The following is a 19,456-nucleotide window of genomic DNA, read 5'->3' as shown; positions in this document are numbered from 1 at the left end:
TATCGTTATAATATCTTTTTAACTACTCACGATACGGGGAATATGGTTTAAAGGGCCGCATAGGGTTGTTGGATTTCAGAAGTGCTATACGCCAAAATAGTCCTGTTCTCCGGTGTTTTATGTCTTGCCACTGTCTGTACATAGTGGTTGGAAAGTATTGCTTAAACGCTTATATAATAATAATAACAATAAGACTAATAGTTAGTCACGGTAAATATTAGACTAAAATCTAGTCGTAATAATACTAGGTTACGTCGAAGGAAATTATTTTAAAGTAAACGAAGCGTTGTCCGAGTATCGAATCACCACCTTTTCAAGTGAGTGCATAGTTACTTTCATCTTACACATAGATATGAAGTATTTTATATATTACGTGCTATGTGTGCATATTATCTGTATACTTGCTATCTATGTTGGATGAATGTTTTTATACAAGTTTTAAATGATTTAAACTGTATATGTATTTTATATCTAGAAAAATGTTGGGGTAAAATATGGGTAGATGTAATAAGATGATGTGTGATAAAATGATAAGACGCATCGATGTTGTTGTTGTTGATCCAATCATCTAGCGGAGTATAAATGACGACCACGGACTCTTCTAGACAGTCCAGTGGTATGTTGGCAGGCTCGCAACCTGTAGGTGTTTGTGAACGATGTGTTCACCGGTGTACTCCATCCCCCTCATGGTTGCCTTTAGGACATTTATTGTTGAGGAACCCCTTAGCAGTAGTATCCATCCCGATGATGATCCCTAGGATACGTCCCTTATGATAGGTGTTTAGGGACGTAATGTGAGGTTAACGGGAACGGGTAATCGGGTTATTGTTGGTCGATGAAATTAATAAACTTATTTATTGTGGGTTGAAAACCCTATGTGCTCACCAGGCTCCCAAGCCTGACCCACTCAGTTTTACGTATTACAGGTAGTGGCGCTCGAGCATAGTTGTGATGTGTTGGGATGAGGGATTACAGATATAGGCCTGTAGATATGAAATAAATTAGTAAGGCTTATATTGTATTGTTTATACTTATGTACTGTATCGAACATGACCTCCCGAGTCTTTTAATGAAATACATTTCTAAGGAAATGATTTTGATAACTCTTTATCATATTATTGTTTTGGGACAAATTCTGCAACTCTTTTATTGAAAGATTACTCTGATTTTGAAATAAAGTATAAACAAAATCGATCTTTTATGGCCGTGATTTTGGGGATGTCACAATATACCCCATCAACAACACTTATCCCAGAATCTACCTCATCACCAACACAACCAACAATGAATGGATCTGTAGTTGAAAATATACAAGGTGAAAACAATTCCTTAGAAGATTGTGGACCAGATGGACATTTAACTGTTCATGTTTGGAAAAAAAACATGAGTTATCAATCATATCTGACAACTTTTTCTATGTATAACCTTTTGGTTTACACGTACATATCAATTCAAAAATTAACACATAACATGATTACTTGCAGGCTCATGCCACCAGGCCCTTGTTCACACTTTATTAGTTGTTCCTTTTTAAAAAGAGTAGATCCACAAGGTTACTCTTGGGGAAAAGTAACCAAAGAAATGCGTGAATTATATTGGGATGAGTTTCAGGTAATTAACTATATGTGATAAATTGTTATTTGGTAAACATTTACATTTAAACTTATGTTTATATTGTTAATGTGTAGCAAAATGTTGTTGGGATGAAACAATAGACTCGCTAATGAGACAAACTTGGGCAAGGAAAGTGGCACAATGTTATGGTCAATATCTCTTCAACATGCGGAGCCCACAAAGAAGCAAACATGGCTTTAAAGCAGCTCATATTCCATAGGAAATTTGGAACTCCTTGTAATTAAAATGGAATACAGATGAATACAAGCTAAAATCTGAGCAGAACAAGAAAAAATAGGCGTACAGTGTGACTGATGGAGTAGCAAAACCTACACTTAACGTTGGATCAATGTTTATATACGTTTATCTATATATTTATCATTTTATGGTATTTATGGAGAAGAGAAAATTAGGAAGTGATCCACCCCATAGTGAATTGTTCTTGTATACACAAACAAAGAATCACGATGAAGTCACTTTCACAAATGAAAATGATACAAAAATTCATGTAATATTCATTTCAGTGTTAAACTTTTATATTGTAGCTAGTCCATAATATCATTCATAACTTTGATATCTTGTAACTTATATTAGTTTGTAGGCGGCCTATACAGAAGAACGGGAAGAGTTAGAAGCTAAAGGTGCTGAATTTGAGGAGGACAAGCTATTTTATTATGTTGTTGGTTGTCATGACAAAAAAAAAGACTTTATTGATTAGGCTCTTTTTCAAAAGGCGGTTCCCAATAGAAAAGGTAAAACGGATGTATCTTACATTTCGAAAAAAAATGATGAAATAGAAGAAATGAGGGAGCTTCTTGCTAAACAAAATAAGCAAAACAAAGAGCTTAAAGAAATGATGAAGACCCAACAAGAAGAAAACAAAGCAAGGGTCGGACATCTTGAAAAACAACTTCAAACGAAAATTGATCTTATGAACGTCTTTACAAAACAATAACACTAGTATGTCATAAAGTGTTGATATATGTTTGTTGCAGAGTATTTATTTTAGATTATCAACTTTCCTTTTTCTATGTAATAAATAATTATTGTATTATTTTATGATATAATGTTTTGATTTTTTTTTATTTTTGTTTTTCATATATTAATACAAAATAATTTGGATATAATTTATAAATAAATTATCCATCGGTCCATATGGAATCTGGAATTTGCTAGGGATTAATGACCACGGAATTTTCTAGGAAGTCATCAAATGGAATTTGCTATGGATTCATCACCATAGAATTTGCTAGGGACTCACCATCACAAAACTTATTAGAGAATGGCCACCACGGAATTTACTAGGGATTCACCACCACATAATTTGCTGGGGAATCATCACAACGGATTTTGCAAGGGAGTAACTACAACGGAATTTGTGATGGAATAACTACCACAAAATTTGTGATGGAATCCTACTATGGAATACACGACGGAATACCATCTACCACAGATTTCATTCTGTTGTTACATTTGTGACAGAATGATTGTTTCCCTAGCAAACACTCGCTACGAGGTTTTTTAGGACGAAACTCGGTCATCGCAAATTATGTCGCTATTCGTCCTTTGCAACGGAATTTCAACTTTTCGCAACGAATTCCTTCCCTAGCAAAATCGCGTTTTTCTTGTAATGAGATGACGACCACAGACTATTCTAGACAGTCTAGTGGAACACTGACAGGCTCGTAATTTGTAGGTGGTTTTGAACTATGTGTTCACTAGGTGTACTCCATCCCCCTTATGGTTTCGTTATTGACATGTATTGCTGAGGAATCCCCTAAGCAATATTGTCACATCCTGATGAAAATCCTTAGGCTAGGTCCCTTAATTTAGATGCTTTAGGGATAGAAAGTTAGGATAACGAGAATGAGTAATCGGGTTGACTGATTTGATGAAAATTAATAAACTTAATTATTGTGGGTTGAAAACCCTATGTGCTCACCAGGCTCTCAAGCCTAACCCACTCAATTTCTTGCGTTACAAGTAGTTGCAAAAGAGCACAGGAGTGTTGATTTGATGTGAGATCGATGGATTATACTCCATTAGAATAATAGACGTTGTAAGGCTTATATTATTTCTGTTTATGCTTATGTACTGTATAAACAATGACATCCCAACGTTTTTAATATAATGAAAACATATATCTTCGGAAATGATTTGATAATTTACTTATCATCTTTTTGGGAACAAATAATGCAACATATTTCTTTAAAATGATAATCTGATTTTCAAATAAATCATAAACAAATCAGTTTTTTCTGTCCGTGAAATTCGAGATGTCACATTGTAGGTACAGTTCGGCTGGTGGTACATAGCCAAGTAAGTGTCCCTTACAAGTCATATAGCCATGTAAGCTCGGTAACTGATGATCCATTAAAAATTAACGAAAGTGATTTGATTGACATGTAACTTGAAAATTTAACGACATAATGAGCAAAAAAAAAAATTTTAATGACCAAATCCAGTAAATTGCAATAGTTGATTATGTTAAAATAACATTTTCCCTATAAAAACGAAGGATGACTAATGATGTGGGTCACTGCCAGGTAAGCTTCCTCGATACGTCACACTTCCATGTAGGCTTGTTAACGGGGTAATTGTGTAAAATTAACAAAAGTTATTTGACAGATAACTTGTAAGTTTAGTGAGATATTATGTAAAAATATAGTTTAAAGAGCAAATCGAATAAATGATAAAATTATGAAATTAGTTTAGTGGTTTTCCATTTTCTTTGGATTTTGTCCAACAACTTTTCAGTTTGCAAACTACATCCAAACAAATCAAATTTTTTTGTGATTTGGCTCATCAACTTGAAAAGACTAACTTATCTTCTTGATATTTTAAACTTTTTGATATTTAACATAAAGTTTAATTAAATAAGAAAATATCACATCCTCCCTCCTCTTTGTTTCTCTTTATTTCTCTCTCTCTATATATCTCTCTCTCTCACTCTCTCTCTCTCTCTCTCTCTATATATATATATATATATATATATATATATATATATATATATATATATATATATATATATATATATATATATTATAGAAAGACTACACCTTCATCTTCTCATCTTTTTCTTGATATCGCCACCAACACCATCAGGATCCTCTCTATCTTTCCACATCTTCACAAATCAACCACCATTAGATAAAGCATCGTTCTACAAACCACCACCACAACCATCAACACCTATGCTCATCGTGTTTAATCGGCTTCCATATTTACTTAATAAGACCACTAACCATCACCTTTGACCATCTCTAATTCATCAAACCTAACAACACCAACCACCATACATTTCCATCATCTTCAACATTGTTCTAGTTCTGGGCAATCTATTTCCTTATATACATGCTTAACTATAGATAATCGATATTGTTAGTGACACCAAATGAGTTTGACTAAGGGTTTTTATATCACTGATTTCTTCGTTGTTAATAACTCTCTATAAACATCAAAACGCACACCATACATCACAACTAAGAGTAGAAAGACATGGAAGTAGAGATTAAGAGTGTGATATCTACACTAAAATCCCAAAATTGCGTAGACATCTTTCCTTTTTTGTACTTCCTCTTTGTATGTTATCTTATATTTGCGTTTGTATGTTTTTTTAAATCGATCTTAGGACTAGGTGAACCCAAGAAAGTGTAAGTGAATGGTCTTGATGATGTTATATGAATTGATCATGATGAACAAAGAGCATAGAGATAAAACAAATTAACAAGAAGGATCGATCAAGTTGGGGGAATCCAAGAAATTAAACGAGTTTGTTGATGATAATAATGTGAGTCGTACTAAACGAGTTGGTCTTCTTATACACACACACAAAGAGAGAGAGAGAGAGAGAGAGAGAGAGTTGTTATGGGTCTATTTCTTTTTATTTAATTTTAAAGCAATCAAGTAATATTAAAACAGCAAAAACTCAACAAAAATGAAAAAAATAGTTTTCTTTAAGAAATGACTAATAACATATTCAACAAAATTAGTTTGTAGTAGGTAGTTTATAACAGGTAGCTTGTAGCTTATATATTTTGTTAAACACTATATGAAGTAACATTTATATTTGAAAGATTTTGTTTAAAGTAAACACTAGAAGCTTGTAGTGACGAACGGTGTTTTATGTTCAAAACCAAACGATTTATCAAACGCTAAAAGATAAAAACTCTTAAACGCCCCCAAAACCACAACCAAACGTGGGTTTGGATGGGATGGCTTGGACCAAAACCAAAGAAAACAAAAACGATATGGACTAATTTTTCAATTTTGTTTAATTTCTTTGAAATGAAAGAAATAACACTTTTGTTATTTTATGGTGCTGTAAAAGTATGGCCCTGATCCAAGAAGATCATAATTCCCAAGCATTTACATGTGTGTACACATGATCCGTCAAACCCTGTTTCACGATAAAAACACATAGCTTGAGTGAGATTATTATTATTATTATTATTATTATTATTAAGATTTGGAATTTGTATGTTCATTTATTATCTTTACATGTTAACAATAAATATATATCTTGGATTTAGATAATTAGTTTTTATAACCTAAACCATAATTAATATATGGATCATAAATATCTAGACCCTACAAATATATTTTTTAACAAGTATAATAAATACATCGGATTAGTTTTTTATATGAAGGGAGTAATATATAACCACATGAACCTCTACACCACTTCTCTTTGTTCTCATCAAACAATTTTCTCTCTCTTTTCTCTCACACCAATTAGAAACAAAGCCATTGGACAACACAATCACCAACAACTAGTGCTGAACAAGTCTTGTTTGAGCCATGATGAACCTAAAGGAGACTGAGCTCTGCCTTGGCTTACCTGGTGGTGGCGGTGGAGGCAGTGGCGGCAACGAGGCGGAGATGTTGAAAACCACCGGAAAACGAGGCTTCTCTGAAACCATTGATCTTAAGCTTAATCTTCAACCAAATGAGTCATTGTCATCTAACGACAACACCTCCACAACAACTCATGTCAAACCACCAACTAAGTAAGTCTTTCATTAATTTACATTCCTTTTTATATTTTTTTTGTTTCAAAAAGACTCATAAAACCATATGTGAGATGAACTTTTTTGGCTTCTTTCAAATTCTTCACTGGAATATAAGATTAAGATTCACAATGGAATTCAACCAACCAAGTAGAGTTTCCTTATGATCTTATGATTTTATTACCAAAATTCTAACTAATAAGAACTTCAAACGATAATTTAAAGATTCTGCACTCAAGTTGTCCACTACTTTTTCATTTCCCGCTAATGTATCACATCTATATATGGTAATTATCTACACGATGACAATTTCATCGATAGATTTACATAATACTAATTTGGGTGTTAATAAATAATAATGTTTATATGTTAATCAATAGAGCACAAGTGGTGGGCTGGCCACCAGTGAGGAACCACCGGAAAAATATAATGGCTCAAAAGAGCAACGCAGACGAACCGGAGAAGGTAGCTGCCACCACCGCAACTTTCGTGAAGGTTTCAATGGATGGTGCACCATATCTTCGAAAGGTTGACCTAAAGATGTACACAAGCTACCAAGAACTAGCTGATGCTTTGGCCAAAATGTTTAGTTCCTTCACCATGGGTACGTACGTATATGCTTATGTAATCTTTACTTCTATATATATATAAATTACCATATTTATATAGAACCTTTTATTGTATCTATTTATTTAATTAAAAAGAATTCATACCAGTATATTTATAGTAAATGAGTGATCATAAGTCACAATAATGATTAAGATAACCAATAAGCTAAAGCAAATTAAATATATACAAACCTATATATGTTTAATTATAGACATGATAACTACTGCACTAGGTATGGAAAGTGGATCTTGGAATCATTACAAAGCAAATGGGAATTTTTATACATATATATTTATATCTAAAGTTAACTCTAAGTTGTTTTTTATGATTAAAATTCGACCCACCTTAGCCGATTTCCATTATATAAAGTTTATATGTACGTAGTTGTGATTCAAAATATAATTTTTTACGTTGTCTAATAGTAACGTGATCGATATTTATAATAGGAAATTATGGGAGACAAGGAATGATAGACTTCATGAACGAAAGCAAGTTGATGGATCTGCTGAACAGTTCTGAATATGTTCCTAGTTACGAAGATAAGGATGGTGATTGGATGCTTGTCGGCGATGTTCCATGGCAGTATGTTCTTACCACTCACCCTATAATTACTGTTATTATTTTTATCATTATTATTATTATTACTCGTATATATATTTGAGAAACTTAATTCTTGTTCTAAAATTTTGAATACTCAATAAAATTCCTTGAAGGATGTTTGTGGCTTCATGCAAAAGGCTCCGAATAATGAAAGGATCGGATGCGATTGGGCTTGGTAATAACACTAGAATCGCGAATTTTAGTCCTATTTTCATCAATATATTGTCTTTATTTATTTGTTTACCATGCATTTTCAGCACCAAGAGCAATGGAGAAATGCAAGAGCAGGTGCTAAAAACAGATCTTATTTCAAGATCTTCATTATTGTGTTTGAATTTCTTTTTTTGGGTTTTCTTTTGTTTAAAGTTTGATAGTATATAGACTTCATAAAAAAATTGTGACATTTGTAATCAACAATAAGCAAGGAGTTTGTTTGTTTAATTATGTTTTTCGTTTAATTCGTGGTGGTGTGTAACTAAAGGAAATCTTCTACATTTTGCTCAAATAGGTTTCTTATATAATTATTTGTTCGAACTATATACAAGATTAGTGGTAAATAGTTCATAAATAGTTCTTATATAATTTTAGAGAAAAACACAATTCTTAATTTTTATTTAATATATATATATATATATATATATATATATATATATATATATATATATATATATATATATATATATATATATATATATATATATTCTGATACACAAGATTCTTGATATCTTTTAAATTATAGTTTAATCAAAAATAATTAATTGAATAATTAAGCATGGGATTATATATGGTGGAAGGGAACAAGGGCATGTGCATGTTTCTACTCATGGATATTTGTTTACAAATGGATGCATGATCAATTATTGCTGTACATATGATGCATGAATGTAGCATGTTCATGGGTACTTTGGTCACCTTCTTTTGGTATTGCTTGATTTATGATGGTGGGCACATTCACATGCATGTGTTGGCTTGTGAATCTCAATACGTGCTAAACGTCTTCTCTACCAAATCATAGGTGGTAATAGATTGATTTATTTAACGGAAAATAAAGTATTATTTTATTTTATATATATTTAGTATTGAATTTTCTTTTGTGTTTATGTTTTAAATGTTTAACTTTTTTGTTTTTGTTATATACATTTAGTTCTTAGAAACAGTTACTTCAGTTAAATCAAAGAAATAACTTAATAGTATACTATATTTTTCAATTTATACATATTTAATCCTTAATTTTTTTTAATTTGTTGTAAAATAAGTCTTTATTTTTGTAAACTTTTAACTCTTATTATCAGTTTTTTCAGGGTTTTGTCGATCACGACATCTCATGTGAAATAATCATTAACGATGTGTTTGAGGTTGTTGGTGCTTCAGGCCACCATGAACTCGACTATTTAGTTGCTTCGATCTTGTGGTTTAGCTTACGTCTTTTGTTTTAAGCATCGTAACCTCTTCATAAAATCTTAAATTTTAATAGTCTTTATATATACACGTTCATATTTGAATCTACTACAATTTTATTTTAAATTACTCCCGTTAAAATGTAATGTATTAAATATGTATAAATGAGTTTTTATGTAGATCGTAATTAGAAATGTATTACTTTTTAACGTAAGTAATCTAAATAAAAGTTGTAGTAGACTTAAATTTGAACGTGTGGATATGGAGATCATTAAAATCTAAGATCGTGAGAAGAAGTTAGCGATGCTCTTAACACAATACATAATCTAAACGACAATACTAAAGCAACCAAAACACTTGAGGTCGCGGTGGGCATAACCACCAACAACCTCGAATACCTTACTATTAATTGCCCCATGTATGATGTCGTGAAAAAGCCTAAAAAAATCATAATAAATGAATGTGTACAAAAATAACAAGGGGTTACTTTGCAGCAAAAAAAAAAAGATTAAAGACTAAATGTGTACAAACTAGGAAATATATTACCCTATTAAGTCATTTTCCCAGCTTACATGGATTAGCCTATTATAACACTAGTACAAAACTTGCCTATATCCCTGTAAAAAACCCATTAAATACCTTTTATGACGAGGTTTTTTTTTTTTTTTTTTTTTTTTTTTTTTTTTTTTTTTTACGAAAATGAGAGGAAAGATCGTGTCATTGAAGATAAGTTATGATATCGTTCAATTAAGGTGAGCATAACCTATGAAAATCCATTAGTATTGTTCAAACCCGTCATAATATGGTAGGGTGTTTTTGAACATCTATCTATCTTATTTTAAACCTTTATGAGTAATACACCTATAGTTGTGTGCTTTTTCATGTCGAGTGATAAATGCTTACTTACGGTGACTGTTTGTAAATTTTTTTGCATTCATTGTTAACTTTTGGAGACAAAAATATAATTAAGCTGTAAGGATAAGTTATCTTCCCTAAAATGTTTAATCATTTATCATTATTATTTTTTACATACACTGAAAAATAAAAGTTTAAGACCATAAAGCCTTGTTCCGAATCGTTTACCATTTGGGTGTGGGTGATGTAATTTAGATGATCCGGGTGTTCGATTTGTGTTTTGGAGCCATTGGATATTTTGGTAAAAGTGTCAGGTCAGAATGGAAAATTGGATTTTTGTTCGGAAAATTTTAAGGCAAGTATGAGTCGATAATAACATAGAGCTTCTCGTTACCTTTTCGTGGATATAAGGATCGTTGAAATCGGACTTATAATGGAAAAGTTATGGCCTTCGGAAGAATTTAAGGTTTAAGAATAACCCTACTACGCAGGGTGTACATAGGGAGTGCGCAGGGAGTACTAGTACGAGGTCCAGTACGCGAGGCATACAATGTCGTACACTAAGGGTAGTCAGCAAGTTGGCCGCGGATCTGAAGCCTCGTAAGATGGGCGTACGAGGGTTACACATAGCGTACCCAGTTTTTTTAGGGTGTTGCACCCTATATATGGTCCTTAAGTTCCCAGGGTTGGCCTCTTTACCAGCCTTCATTGCCCTAAAACCCTAAATCTTGGCCCTTAACCTCCATTGTTGTGTCATTGAGCTCTTGAGAAGAATTTGGTGGTTATTTTGCTCTTTTTGAAGGAAGTAAAGAAAATTGAAGTTGCTTTGCTTGGTGTGAAGTTTATAGATCCAAAATATACCTTGTCTTCTCCTTTCTTAGATATCTTCATATTATGATTTGATATGCTTTTGGTTCCTTTTAAGTTAAGAGCTCTATTAAGCCATGCATGCACGTAACGTTAGCAACTTTACGTGATAATCCATCCCAATGAAGTCAGATCTATGTTTTGGTGTGAAGTCTTAATGTATTGGGAGCTGAAAACTAGAAGTTGGCTGAATGGAGGAGTATGTTACACGTAAAAGCATGTATGCGCAACGTACAAGCCCTAATGTATATACGCTTAGCATATAGTTGAGTATGCCTCGCGTACTCAGCAGATTGAGTTTTGTTGTTTTGGCATTCGGTTTTGGGCTAGAGTGGGATTGGTTGTCTTGGGCCATGTTGGACCATCATAATTCCATGGTTGGGATGTTGAGATTTTGTTGAACTCACTTAGGAGAAGGCCCATGAAAAGGTTTGGCCCCAATTTTGAAAATTGGGCCATATTTGGGCCATAAGTGTTTATTTGGAATTTGGGCCTTTTGATTGTTGGTTTGGTCATAGGCATTGGACCAAGTTGAGCAAAGGGTAAAAATATCTTTTACCCTAGTTTGGACACTTAGTGTGGGATGGGATCTGATTGTTGATGGATGATTATTTTGGTGATTGATATCTCGGGGATCTTAGCAGGGCAGCAACTGGAGATTCTTGTTGTAACATCCCATATATTAATTAAATAAATAGATAAGGGTTAATATAAATAGAAACCCTAAAATCATTCATAATTTTTCAAGGTGTTGGTTTTCAGGAGTTAGTCGTCATAATTTAGAAGTTGCGAGTTAAAAGCGTGAGTACTGTACTGGTTTTGTGATTATTTATGAAGGCGCGGGGGCTACAATTGAAAATAATATGTAGACAAGGGGCTGCTTGGTAATTTTGGGTTTATTATGAAAAGAATTACGGAAGTGAGGGCTAAAAAATTAAATTTGAGAGTTACATTTAAGAGATTGTGAATAGGAGGGGCCGATTCTGGAATTTCCGTTATCAAATTATATAGAACGGGATTTTTCACCCGTGCCTTCCATTCGAGGTTAAAGGAGTGCCATTGATCAACCCTAACCCTAGATGGTATACTCCAACCGCCAACCTCTTTAGCCGTTACTACCCAGCCGAGATTGACCGCCACAACCGCTGTCGATGACACCTTGAACCACCGAGCACTCTTCTGCGATGCCATTGCCGACGAAGCTGGAGGCCAGGAGCTAATTCTTACACGCTACCGTTGTTATTGAAGACAAGGGTCGACGAGTTCATGGTCGTCGCCGCTTCTCCCTTCCCCAGTGTTGTTTTCCTTCATTTTCTAGCCATTTCTCGAGTCCTATCGCCATCTCCTCCATGTGCTTATTCTGAAGCTACTAGCGAGCTCCCGCTGCCACCTGCCACCGCGATGGTGGTTGTATTGGTGGTTGTTTTGGTGATTTTTGTGAAGGTGTGTGTTGCTGATCCATTTTGATCGTGTGTGTGTTCTCTTTTTGGTTGGAAAACCACTACCACGACCGTAAGGTGTTGGTTGCCACCCATTGTTGTTTTCTGCCACCCTCCACTGCCACCAGCCGTCATGGGAGGTGGTTGTAGGTGTGTGTATATGGGTGTATGCTCGAGTGTTTTCACTGTTTCTGGTATTTCAGAGGTAGTATGCATTTTTATGTGGCTGAAAAACCCTCCATCACTACCGTGAGGTGGTGGCCGTCGCCGTGAGCCGCCACTGACCACCATTACCTAAGGTGGTAGTGGATGGTGCTTGACATATTAAGCCCTAATTGGCCCAAATGCTTGATCTGGACTAGTTGGATGGTGATTGGGCTAGAAACCCTAATTAGGGTTTAGAAAACCCTAATTTTGGGTTTGTTAGTTTGGATTTTACCGGGACCCACGGTTGGACAGTTAGATTGATATTGTGAATTATGTCCGAATTCATTGTGTGAATGGGCTAGTAGAGTGATGGACTTAATGGGTTAAGTCCTTAATGGGTTAAGTGAGAAACGCTTATCCCTAATCAACATTTTATGTGAAAACCTTAATTTTGCTTGGGCCTTAACTTGGGCCTTTCTATTGGGCTTTGGTGAGTGGGCATTTGATGAGCCATCCAAGAGAAATCATGTGGACTGGTGTATTTAGATGGGATTTAGGGTAAGGCTCATATGAGGGTTTGGGCCCAATTTGGAAAATTTGGCCATAGTTGGGCCATTAGTGGACTTTTGTGGACCCATTCGGTATTGGGCCTTAGTGGGCCCAGTAGCCTTGTGTTATTTATGGGTCGGGTTGGTGAACCATATTTAGACCTAATATGTGAAGGTTGGGTCTTAGATCCTAATGAGGTTAATTGTGGGTTTGACTCAGTGTTAAAGGCCAAATTACAAGAGCAACATTTATAGGATATGTTCTTCATTCGAGGTGAGTCTTCTCACTATACTTACCCATGTGGTAACTTGTGGGCCCCTCGATAATTTAGTGATGACAAACGCAAGTGCTTGGGCGGGCCTAGACTGATTTGATTTGATCAATTAGTCGGTCGTCATAAATCAGAAATCGGGGAAAAACAGATGGACAGAGAGTATGATTATAATCCATGTCTCAGTATACATGGTATCTAGAATGGCAGAATATATGACCCCTTATCTAATGGACACGTCGTTGATTAGGTCAGAGTTCGACAACAACTTTTAAGAGCTACGATAGCTAGTCGGGTTTTGGAGTCATACTTGCAATAATAGTTTTAGACTTATCCAAGTGGGAGACTATTGGATTAGATGTCTAAGCCCATAATTATTATTGGTATGTACTTGACCCAAGAGTAGTATGGTCCATTTGGGTTGCATATCATCATGACAATTTGTTAGGATGGATTCGTGAGAGAAGGTTATATATATATATATATATATATATATATATATATATGTATATATGTATATATGATTTATTAATATATTATAAGTTATAATATATTAATATGAAATCATATGTTTTAATTAGTATTGATAAAGAATTAATTTGGAATTAATTTAGTTATCAAAAGTGACTAATTAAATCTATGGGGACTAATTATGATAATTAGTTATATTTATATTTATATGTTTTGGGCTTATGATCCATGTTGGACCAAGTTTATGTATAGATACATAAAGATTTGGGCCACATGAACCATGGATCATAAACCCATGGGTATGGTTTTGGGTTATACCCATGGCCCTTTAATTGCAACATATAAATACATGTCCTCTAAAAAACGCCTACACACATATTCTTAGAGTTCATGAGGTGTTTTTGGTGCATGGAGATTCTCTCTCAAGAGCCACCTTTATCCTAGGTGAGTTGTGAGCCATTTGAGGCATTCATACTTTTGGTGCTAAGCTCTTAAGGCAAATACAACAAGGTTTCAAGCTATATAAAAGGTATGTCATCCTAACTAGTATTTCTGTAGCACTTGGTTCCTGGTATGTAAATCTTATTTGAGTATTTTCCATTTTTAGCCTTGGACTCGGCGAGTCATAGGTCCGACTCGCCGAGTAGGGACGAGACCCAGGACACGTTTAAGTTGGCGACTCGGCGAGTCCATATCCTGGACTCGGCGAGTCACCGCTGCTGGATGAAACCCTAAATTTCAAGGGTTTGCACCCTATTTAAACCCTCATTTCCGCCCCAAACTCGCCCCCATTCACCCTTAGAGCTCCCAACATCGTTTATACCCTTATTTCCTTGAGAGATTGAAGTGTTATGGTGTGTTCTTGAAGATTTTGAGGAGAAAGAAGAGTAGATCAAGAAGAGGAGAAGGAGGCCAGGCATCTTTGTGTCATCTCAACGTTTTCCTTGAGGTATAGCTCGTTTCCCCTCTGTTTTCAAGCTTGTAGTCTAGTTTAGCTTCATGGAAGTCCTTCTTGAGCCATTCCCCAAGCTTGTTTGTGCATTGTGGGTTGTAATAGGTTGTTAGCCTTTAGACCTAGGCATGATTTAGTTCCTGCAGCTTGAATCTAATGCCTTTATGGGGTCATATTGCATGAAAGCCCTAGATCTACCCCTTTTGGTGCACTTTGAGCCCTAAAATCCATATTGGTGAATATCTACACGTAAAGTTGGAAACTTTACGTGTGATTCGTGTCTTAGAAGCCCAGATCTATGAATGGCATGGAATGAAATCGAACAAATCGGTGTATTTAATGGATGCATGGCGACGACTCGGCGAGTCGTTCATGTGACTCGGCGAGTCTGCTCGCGAGTCACCGAATTGGTCCCTTTATGCTGTATCGAGTTTGAGCAGTGAGTCATAGGGAGTGACTCGGTGAGTTATAAGCTGAACTCACCCATGGTAGGACTCGGCGAGTCATGGCCTGGCTCGGCGAGTCCAAGGCAATCTTCATAGATCAAGAACAGACTCGGCGAGTTGTTCATACAACTCAGCGAGTCTAAGCATGAGTGTTCATCGGATAAAGATGAACTCGACGAGTTGTTCATACAACTCGGCGAGTAGGACGAAGAACTTCAATGTCAGTTTAGAAGAAGAACTCGTTGAGTCATAGCCTAACTCGACGAGTAGAATCAGGGACTTAGGACAATCGTCTGGATAGGAACTCGGCGAGTTGGTCAGCCATCTCGGCGATTCGGGTCAACTGAAAGTTGACTCTGACTTGGACTCAGGGCTAGACCTGGGGTGAAATGGTCATTTTACCCAAAGGACAGTTAGCAGTGTTTGATTGAGTATGTTGTGGGAATTGCAGCCGGAGGATTTCCGGAGCAGCAGCAGCAGCTGTCAGTCAGTTCCCGATCGGTTCAGCAGCTACTTTGAGGTGAGTTACCTTCCAGTAGTGGTGCGTCTAAGGCTACAATGTTGGCCCACCAGTAGGAGACGTATGATAGATGATTGTCTTTGTGATATCATCTAGGTTTGCTACTACCTGATATGTTATATGCTAGCATGATACGTTATATGCGATAGTAGTAGGGTTCGGTTGTTAGGACCGCAGGGTAGTCAGACACCCCAGCAATGTCTGACAGTATGTGATGATATGTTTGTATGTTGGCCTATTATGTTATGCGATAGAGGTAGTAGGAAGGGAACCAGTCCCCGAGGATCGGTTGTTAGGACCGATGGGTAGTCAGCACCCCAGAATGGCTTGACATGGGTAGTCAGCACCCTAGAATGGCTTGACACGGGTAGGACGACACCCCAGAATGGCCATACCAGGTAGTCAGGCACCCCAGAATAGCCTGGCAGTATGCATGTTATGTGTTTGTATGGTATGTGGTACGTTGGGGGAACTCACTAAGCTTTGTGCTTACGTTTTACAGTTTTGTTTTTAGGTACCTTTTTCACCGAAGGGGAAGGAGCTAGCGCGGTAGCAGCACATCATGCACACACTCTGGTTTCCGCATTTACGAGATTCACTGGGATTTGTACTCTGATATTTTGATGGGATTGTATGGTTTGGCTTTTATACATGGTTTACATTATGTTATGGTTTGATCAAACAATGTTTTTAATTGCTAATGTTTTTCTAAAGTAATGTTTTCGAACGAAATTTTCGGACGTGACAATTGGGTCGTTACAAGTTGGTATCAAAGCCCTGGTTTGAGGGATTCGGACTCACCTTTGGGGGTGTCTGAACTCAAATCTAGGTATTAAAAGATTTTTTTTAAAAAGAAAGTGATTTCTAACAAGGAGAAAAGAGTTTAAGAAAGAACAAAAGTGTGTGTGATGTGTGCGACCGGCCGAGCTCAAGTAAGTATTCCCCAAAGTACCCATACCAGTTTACGTTATGTTTATCAGCTTTTGTAGAACAGCATGCTAGAATAGGACTAAGGATCTAGGAATGATGCCTTATGTGCCTGCCTTATGTGTTCCACCTATATGTGAATTGCATGCTTGTATAATGTAGACAGCGGTAGGGTAGCCTGTTAGGGTATGCCTGGTAGTATGAGCTAACACGGTGTGCTAGTTCAGTTCCTCTCTATGAGAGCGGAATTTTTTGAAGTTGTTTCCCTTGACCGAATGCTGCTTGCTTCATGCTACGTGGGACTCCGAATAATGGGAATTAGCCATTAGGCGAATACGTCACACCACATGTGATCAGAGTTGAATAATCTTAGAGTACCGGATTTGATCCTACTACGCAGCTCTTGTTTGAGTCCAACCGTTGTAGGGACGAGTCGGGTACTCGAAGGATTATCTGAGTCTCGTCGCATGTGATGGTGTTCGGGTGATGGATAATTGGCATTACAAGGAGGCCTGCAGCAGCCGAGGATTGGATCGAGTAGAGCCGGAGATTTCCCTAGGGAGAGCCTGGGATGAGTATAGTAGTAACCAGCCTTAGTGTAAGGGATCTGGTGGAGTCGAGGCAGTCCTTGAATAAGGTACGGATAGATGTCGAAGGTAGTATGGGCCCGTACTACTGAAAGCAGAGGATCCGTACCCGAACCAAGGAAGGCCAAGACAAGACCAGGGAACTTGTAAGTAGTTATGATCCCTCCGGGAGGATCAGTATATATAATGATTGTTGTGATGTATTGCAGAATGGTGGTACTTCTATCGAGGCCGGTGGACAGTGGTTCTAGAGAGGGGTTAGCTTCGGGATCAGGTTCCGAGCCGGTAGACGAGGGACTACGTGAGTTCATCGCGTCAGAGATCACCAGGGGTATCCTTGAGTCGACTCCCATTATCTTCGAGTTGATCAAGGAAGGGATCATGGAGTTGATGGAGGATCGCCTGCGGGCATTCAGGAGCGATTTGGCATCTGGCCAGTCGGGGTCACGCACACTGTCCTTCAAGGACTTCAGGGGTAGTGGTGCGCCGGATTTCCATGGGGTAAAGGAACCCATTGCTGCCAGGCGATGGATTGCAGACATTGAGTCTGCACAGTTGACTAGCTTCTGCCCCGAGGGGTCGAAGGTGAGATATGCAGCGGGGTGTTTACCGGACCGAGCCCGAGATTAGTGGGAGTCAGTGGGTGACTCGTTGGGAGCCTCAGCTATCTAGGCTTTGACCTGGTCGGACTTTGTGACCAGGTTCAGGGCAGAGTTTGCACCGGCTGTCGAGCTTCAGCAGCTGGCCAGGGAGTTTCTGGATATGAGACGGACGACGGAGACTGTGGCGGAGATCACCGCCAAGTTCCGGGAGAGGGCTTTGTTGGTGCCCCAGTATGCTGGTGACGAGGATATAAGGAGGACTCGTTATCACGATATGCTTCGAGCTGACATCCGGGAGCATGTTAGCTTTTCGGCTTGCCCTACCTTGGACTCTATGATCGCCAGGGCGATGGAGAGGGAGATAGATTTGGAGCACATCCGGAAACGGAAATTAGAGGAGGGACAGGCAGGAGGGGCTTCGGGGAAGAAGCCCAAGGGATCAGATGGTAGGCCGAAAGGCCAGTCAGGACCGGGCCGCTACAGGAAGTGTGGCAGGCTGCAAGAGGGGGCGTGCCGGATGGGATCATCAGGCTGCTACAAGTGCGGCAAGTTTGGGCACATCAGCAGGGATTGCACTGCTCCTGCAGCAGTTATTCAGACATCGGAGTTGCTGTGTTTGCACTGCAACCAGAGGGGCCAAAAGAAGGCCAATTTCCCCCTGTTGACAGTTTCAGCGCCGGTGAAGGCGCTAGTTCCAGCGACCCTACGGATCACGGATGGCCGACAGGGCAAGGCAGAGGCTCCGGTGGTGAGGAGCCGAGCATTCCAGCTGACTACCGAGGAGGCACGCGCCGTGCCCGATGTGGTTACGGGTATGATTCTTTCCTTCTATCTTTTGTTTTATGATGTTATGATATTGATATGTGCTCCGTGTGTATATATATGCATTAGGATCGTTCCATGTGAACGGCATCCCATTTTAGGTATTGTTCGACTCGGGTGCATCCTGATCGTTTGTTTCTCTTGCGCTTAGCAAGAGGTTTCATGAGACTTCAGGCGAGTTAGATTGCCCGTTAGAGGTAGAGATTGTTGATGATTGATCGGTGCGAGCATCGATGGTGTTTTGAGATTGCGTTCTGCGACTGTTTGAGGAGCGTTACCTAGTAGACTTTGTTCCCATTCCATTGCGTGAGAACAAGGTGATTATTGGCATAGATTGGTTGAGCCCTAATGGGGCGGTGATAGACTGCACGCAGCAGCTAGTGCGGATCAGGACCTTAAGCGGGGGAGAGTTAGTGATTCATGGCGAAAGGCCGTAGTGTGGACCCACTGTATGTTCAGCAGCGAGGGCTAGGCGCTATCTTCAGCAGGGATGCGCGGGATATGTCGCGTATTTGATGGATACCCGGGAAGCGGGTAAGGCGACCGTGAGCGAGGTTCCGGTGGTTCGAGACTTTGCAGATGTTTTCCCGGAGGAACTACCTGGGATACCTCCGGAGCAACAGGTGGAGTTCAGGATTGACCTTATTCCCGGTGCGGCTCCGATAGCCAAAGCACCGTATCGGTTGGCTCCTCCCGAGATGCAGGAGTTGTCTACGCAGCTACAGGAGCTGCTAGACAAGGGATTCATTCGTTCGAGCAGTTCGCCTTAGG

General features: G+C 38.1%; 1 protein-coding gene across 1 annotated transcript; it reads left to right on the top strand.

The window, feature by feature from the left end:
• The first annotated feature begins 6,277 nt into the window (after positions 1 to 6,277).
• LOC145048896 (auxin-responsive protein IAA14-like) lies at positions 6,278 to 8,273 on the top strand. Its single transcript, XM_078997530.1, has 5 exons — positions 6,278 to 6,623; positions 7,004 to 7,227; positions 7,679 to 7,814; positions 7,946 to 8,007; positions 8,090 to 8,273. The coding sequence occupies exons 1-5, from the start codon at positions 6,415 to 6,417 to the stop codon at positions 8,125 to 8,127; spliced, it is 669 nt and encodes a 222-aa protein (XP_078853656.1). The 5' UTR covers positions 6,278 to 6,414; the 3' UTR covers positions 8,128 to 8,273.
• Positions 8,274 to 19,456: the final 11,183 nt, after the last annotated feature.

Source organism: Lactuca saligna, chromosome 5, assembly GCF_052625555.1.
Source record: "Lactuca saligna cultivar CGN05327 chromosome 5, ASM5262555v1, whole genome shotgun sequence".
Classification (NCBI taxonomy): domain Eukaryota; kingdom Viridiplantae; phylum Streptophyta; class Magnoliopsida; order Asterales; family Asteraceae; genus Lactuca; species Lactuca saligna.
The sequence above is the reverse complement of the archived record's forward strand: the minus strand, read 5'-3'. Positions and strand labels throughout refer to the sequence as shown.

Excerpts from the sequence above, each read along its gene's own strand:
- LOC145048896 (XM_078997530.1), top strand. The coding sequence starts at position 6,415 with ATGATGAACCTAAAGGAGACTGAGCTCTGCCTTGGCTTACCTGGTGGT. Across the intron at positions 6,624-7,003 it reads CATGTCAAACCACCAACTAA|AGCACAAGTGGTGGGCTGGC; the intron begins GTAAGTCTTTCA and ends GTTAATCAATAG. Across the intron at positions 7,815-7,945 it reads GTCGGCGATGTTCCATGGCA|GATGTTTGTGGCTTCATGCA; the intron begins GTATGTTCTTAC and ends AATTCCTTGAAG.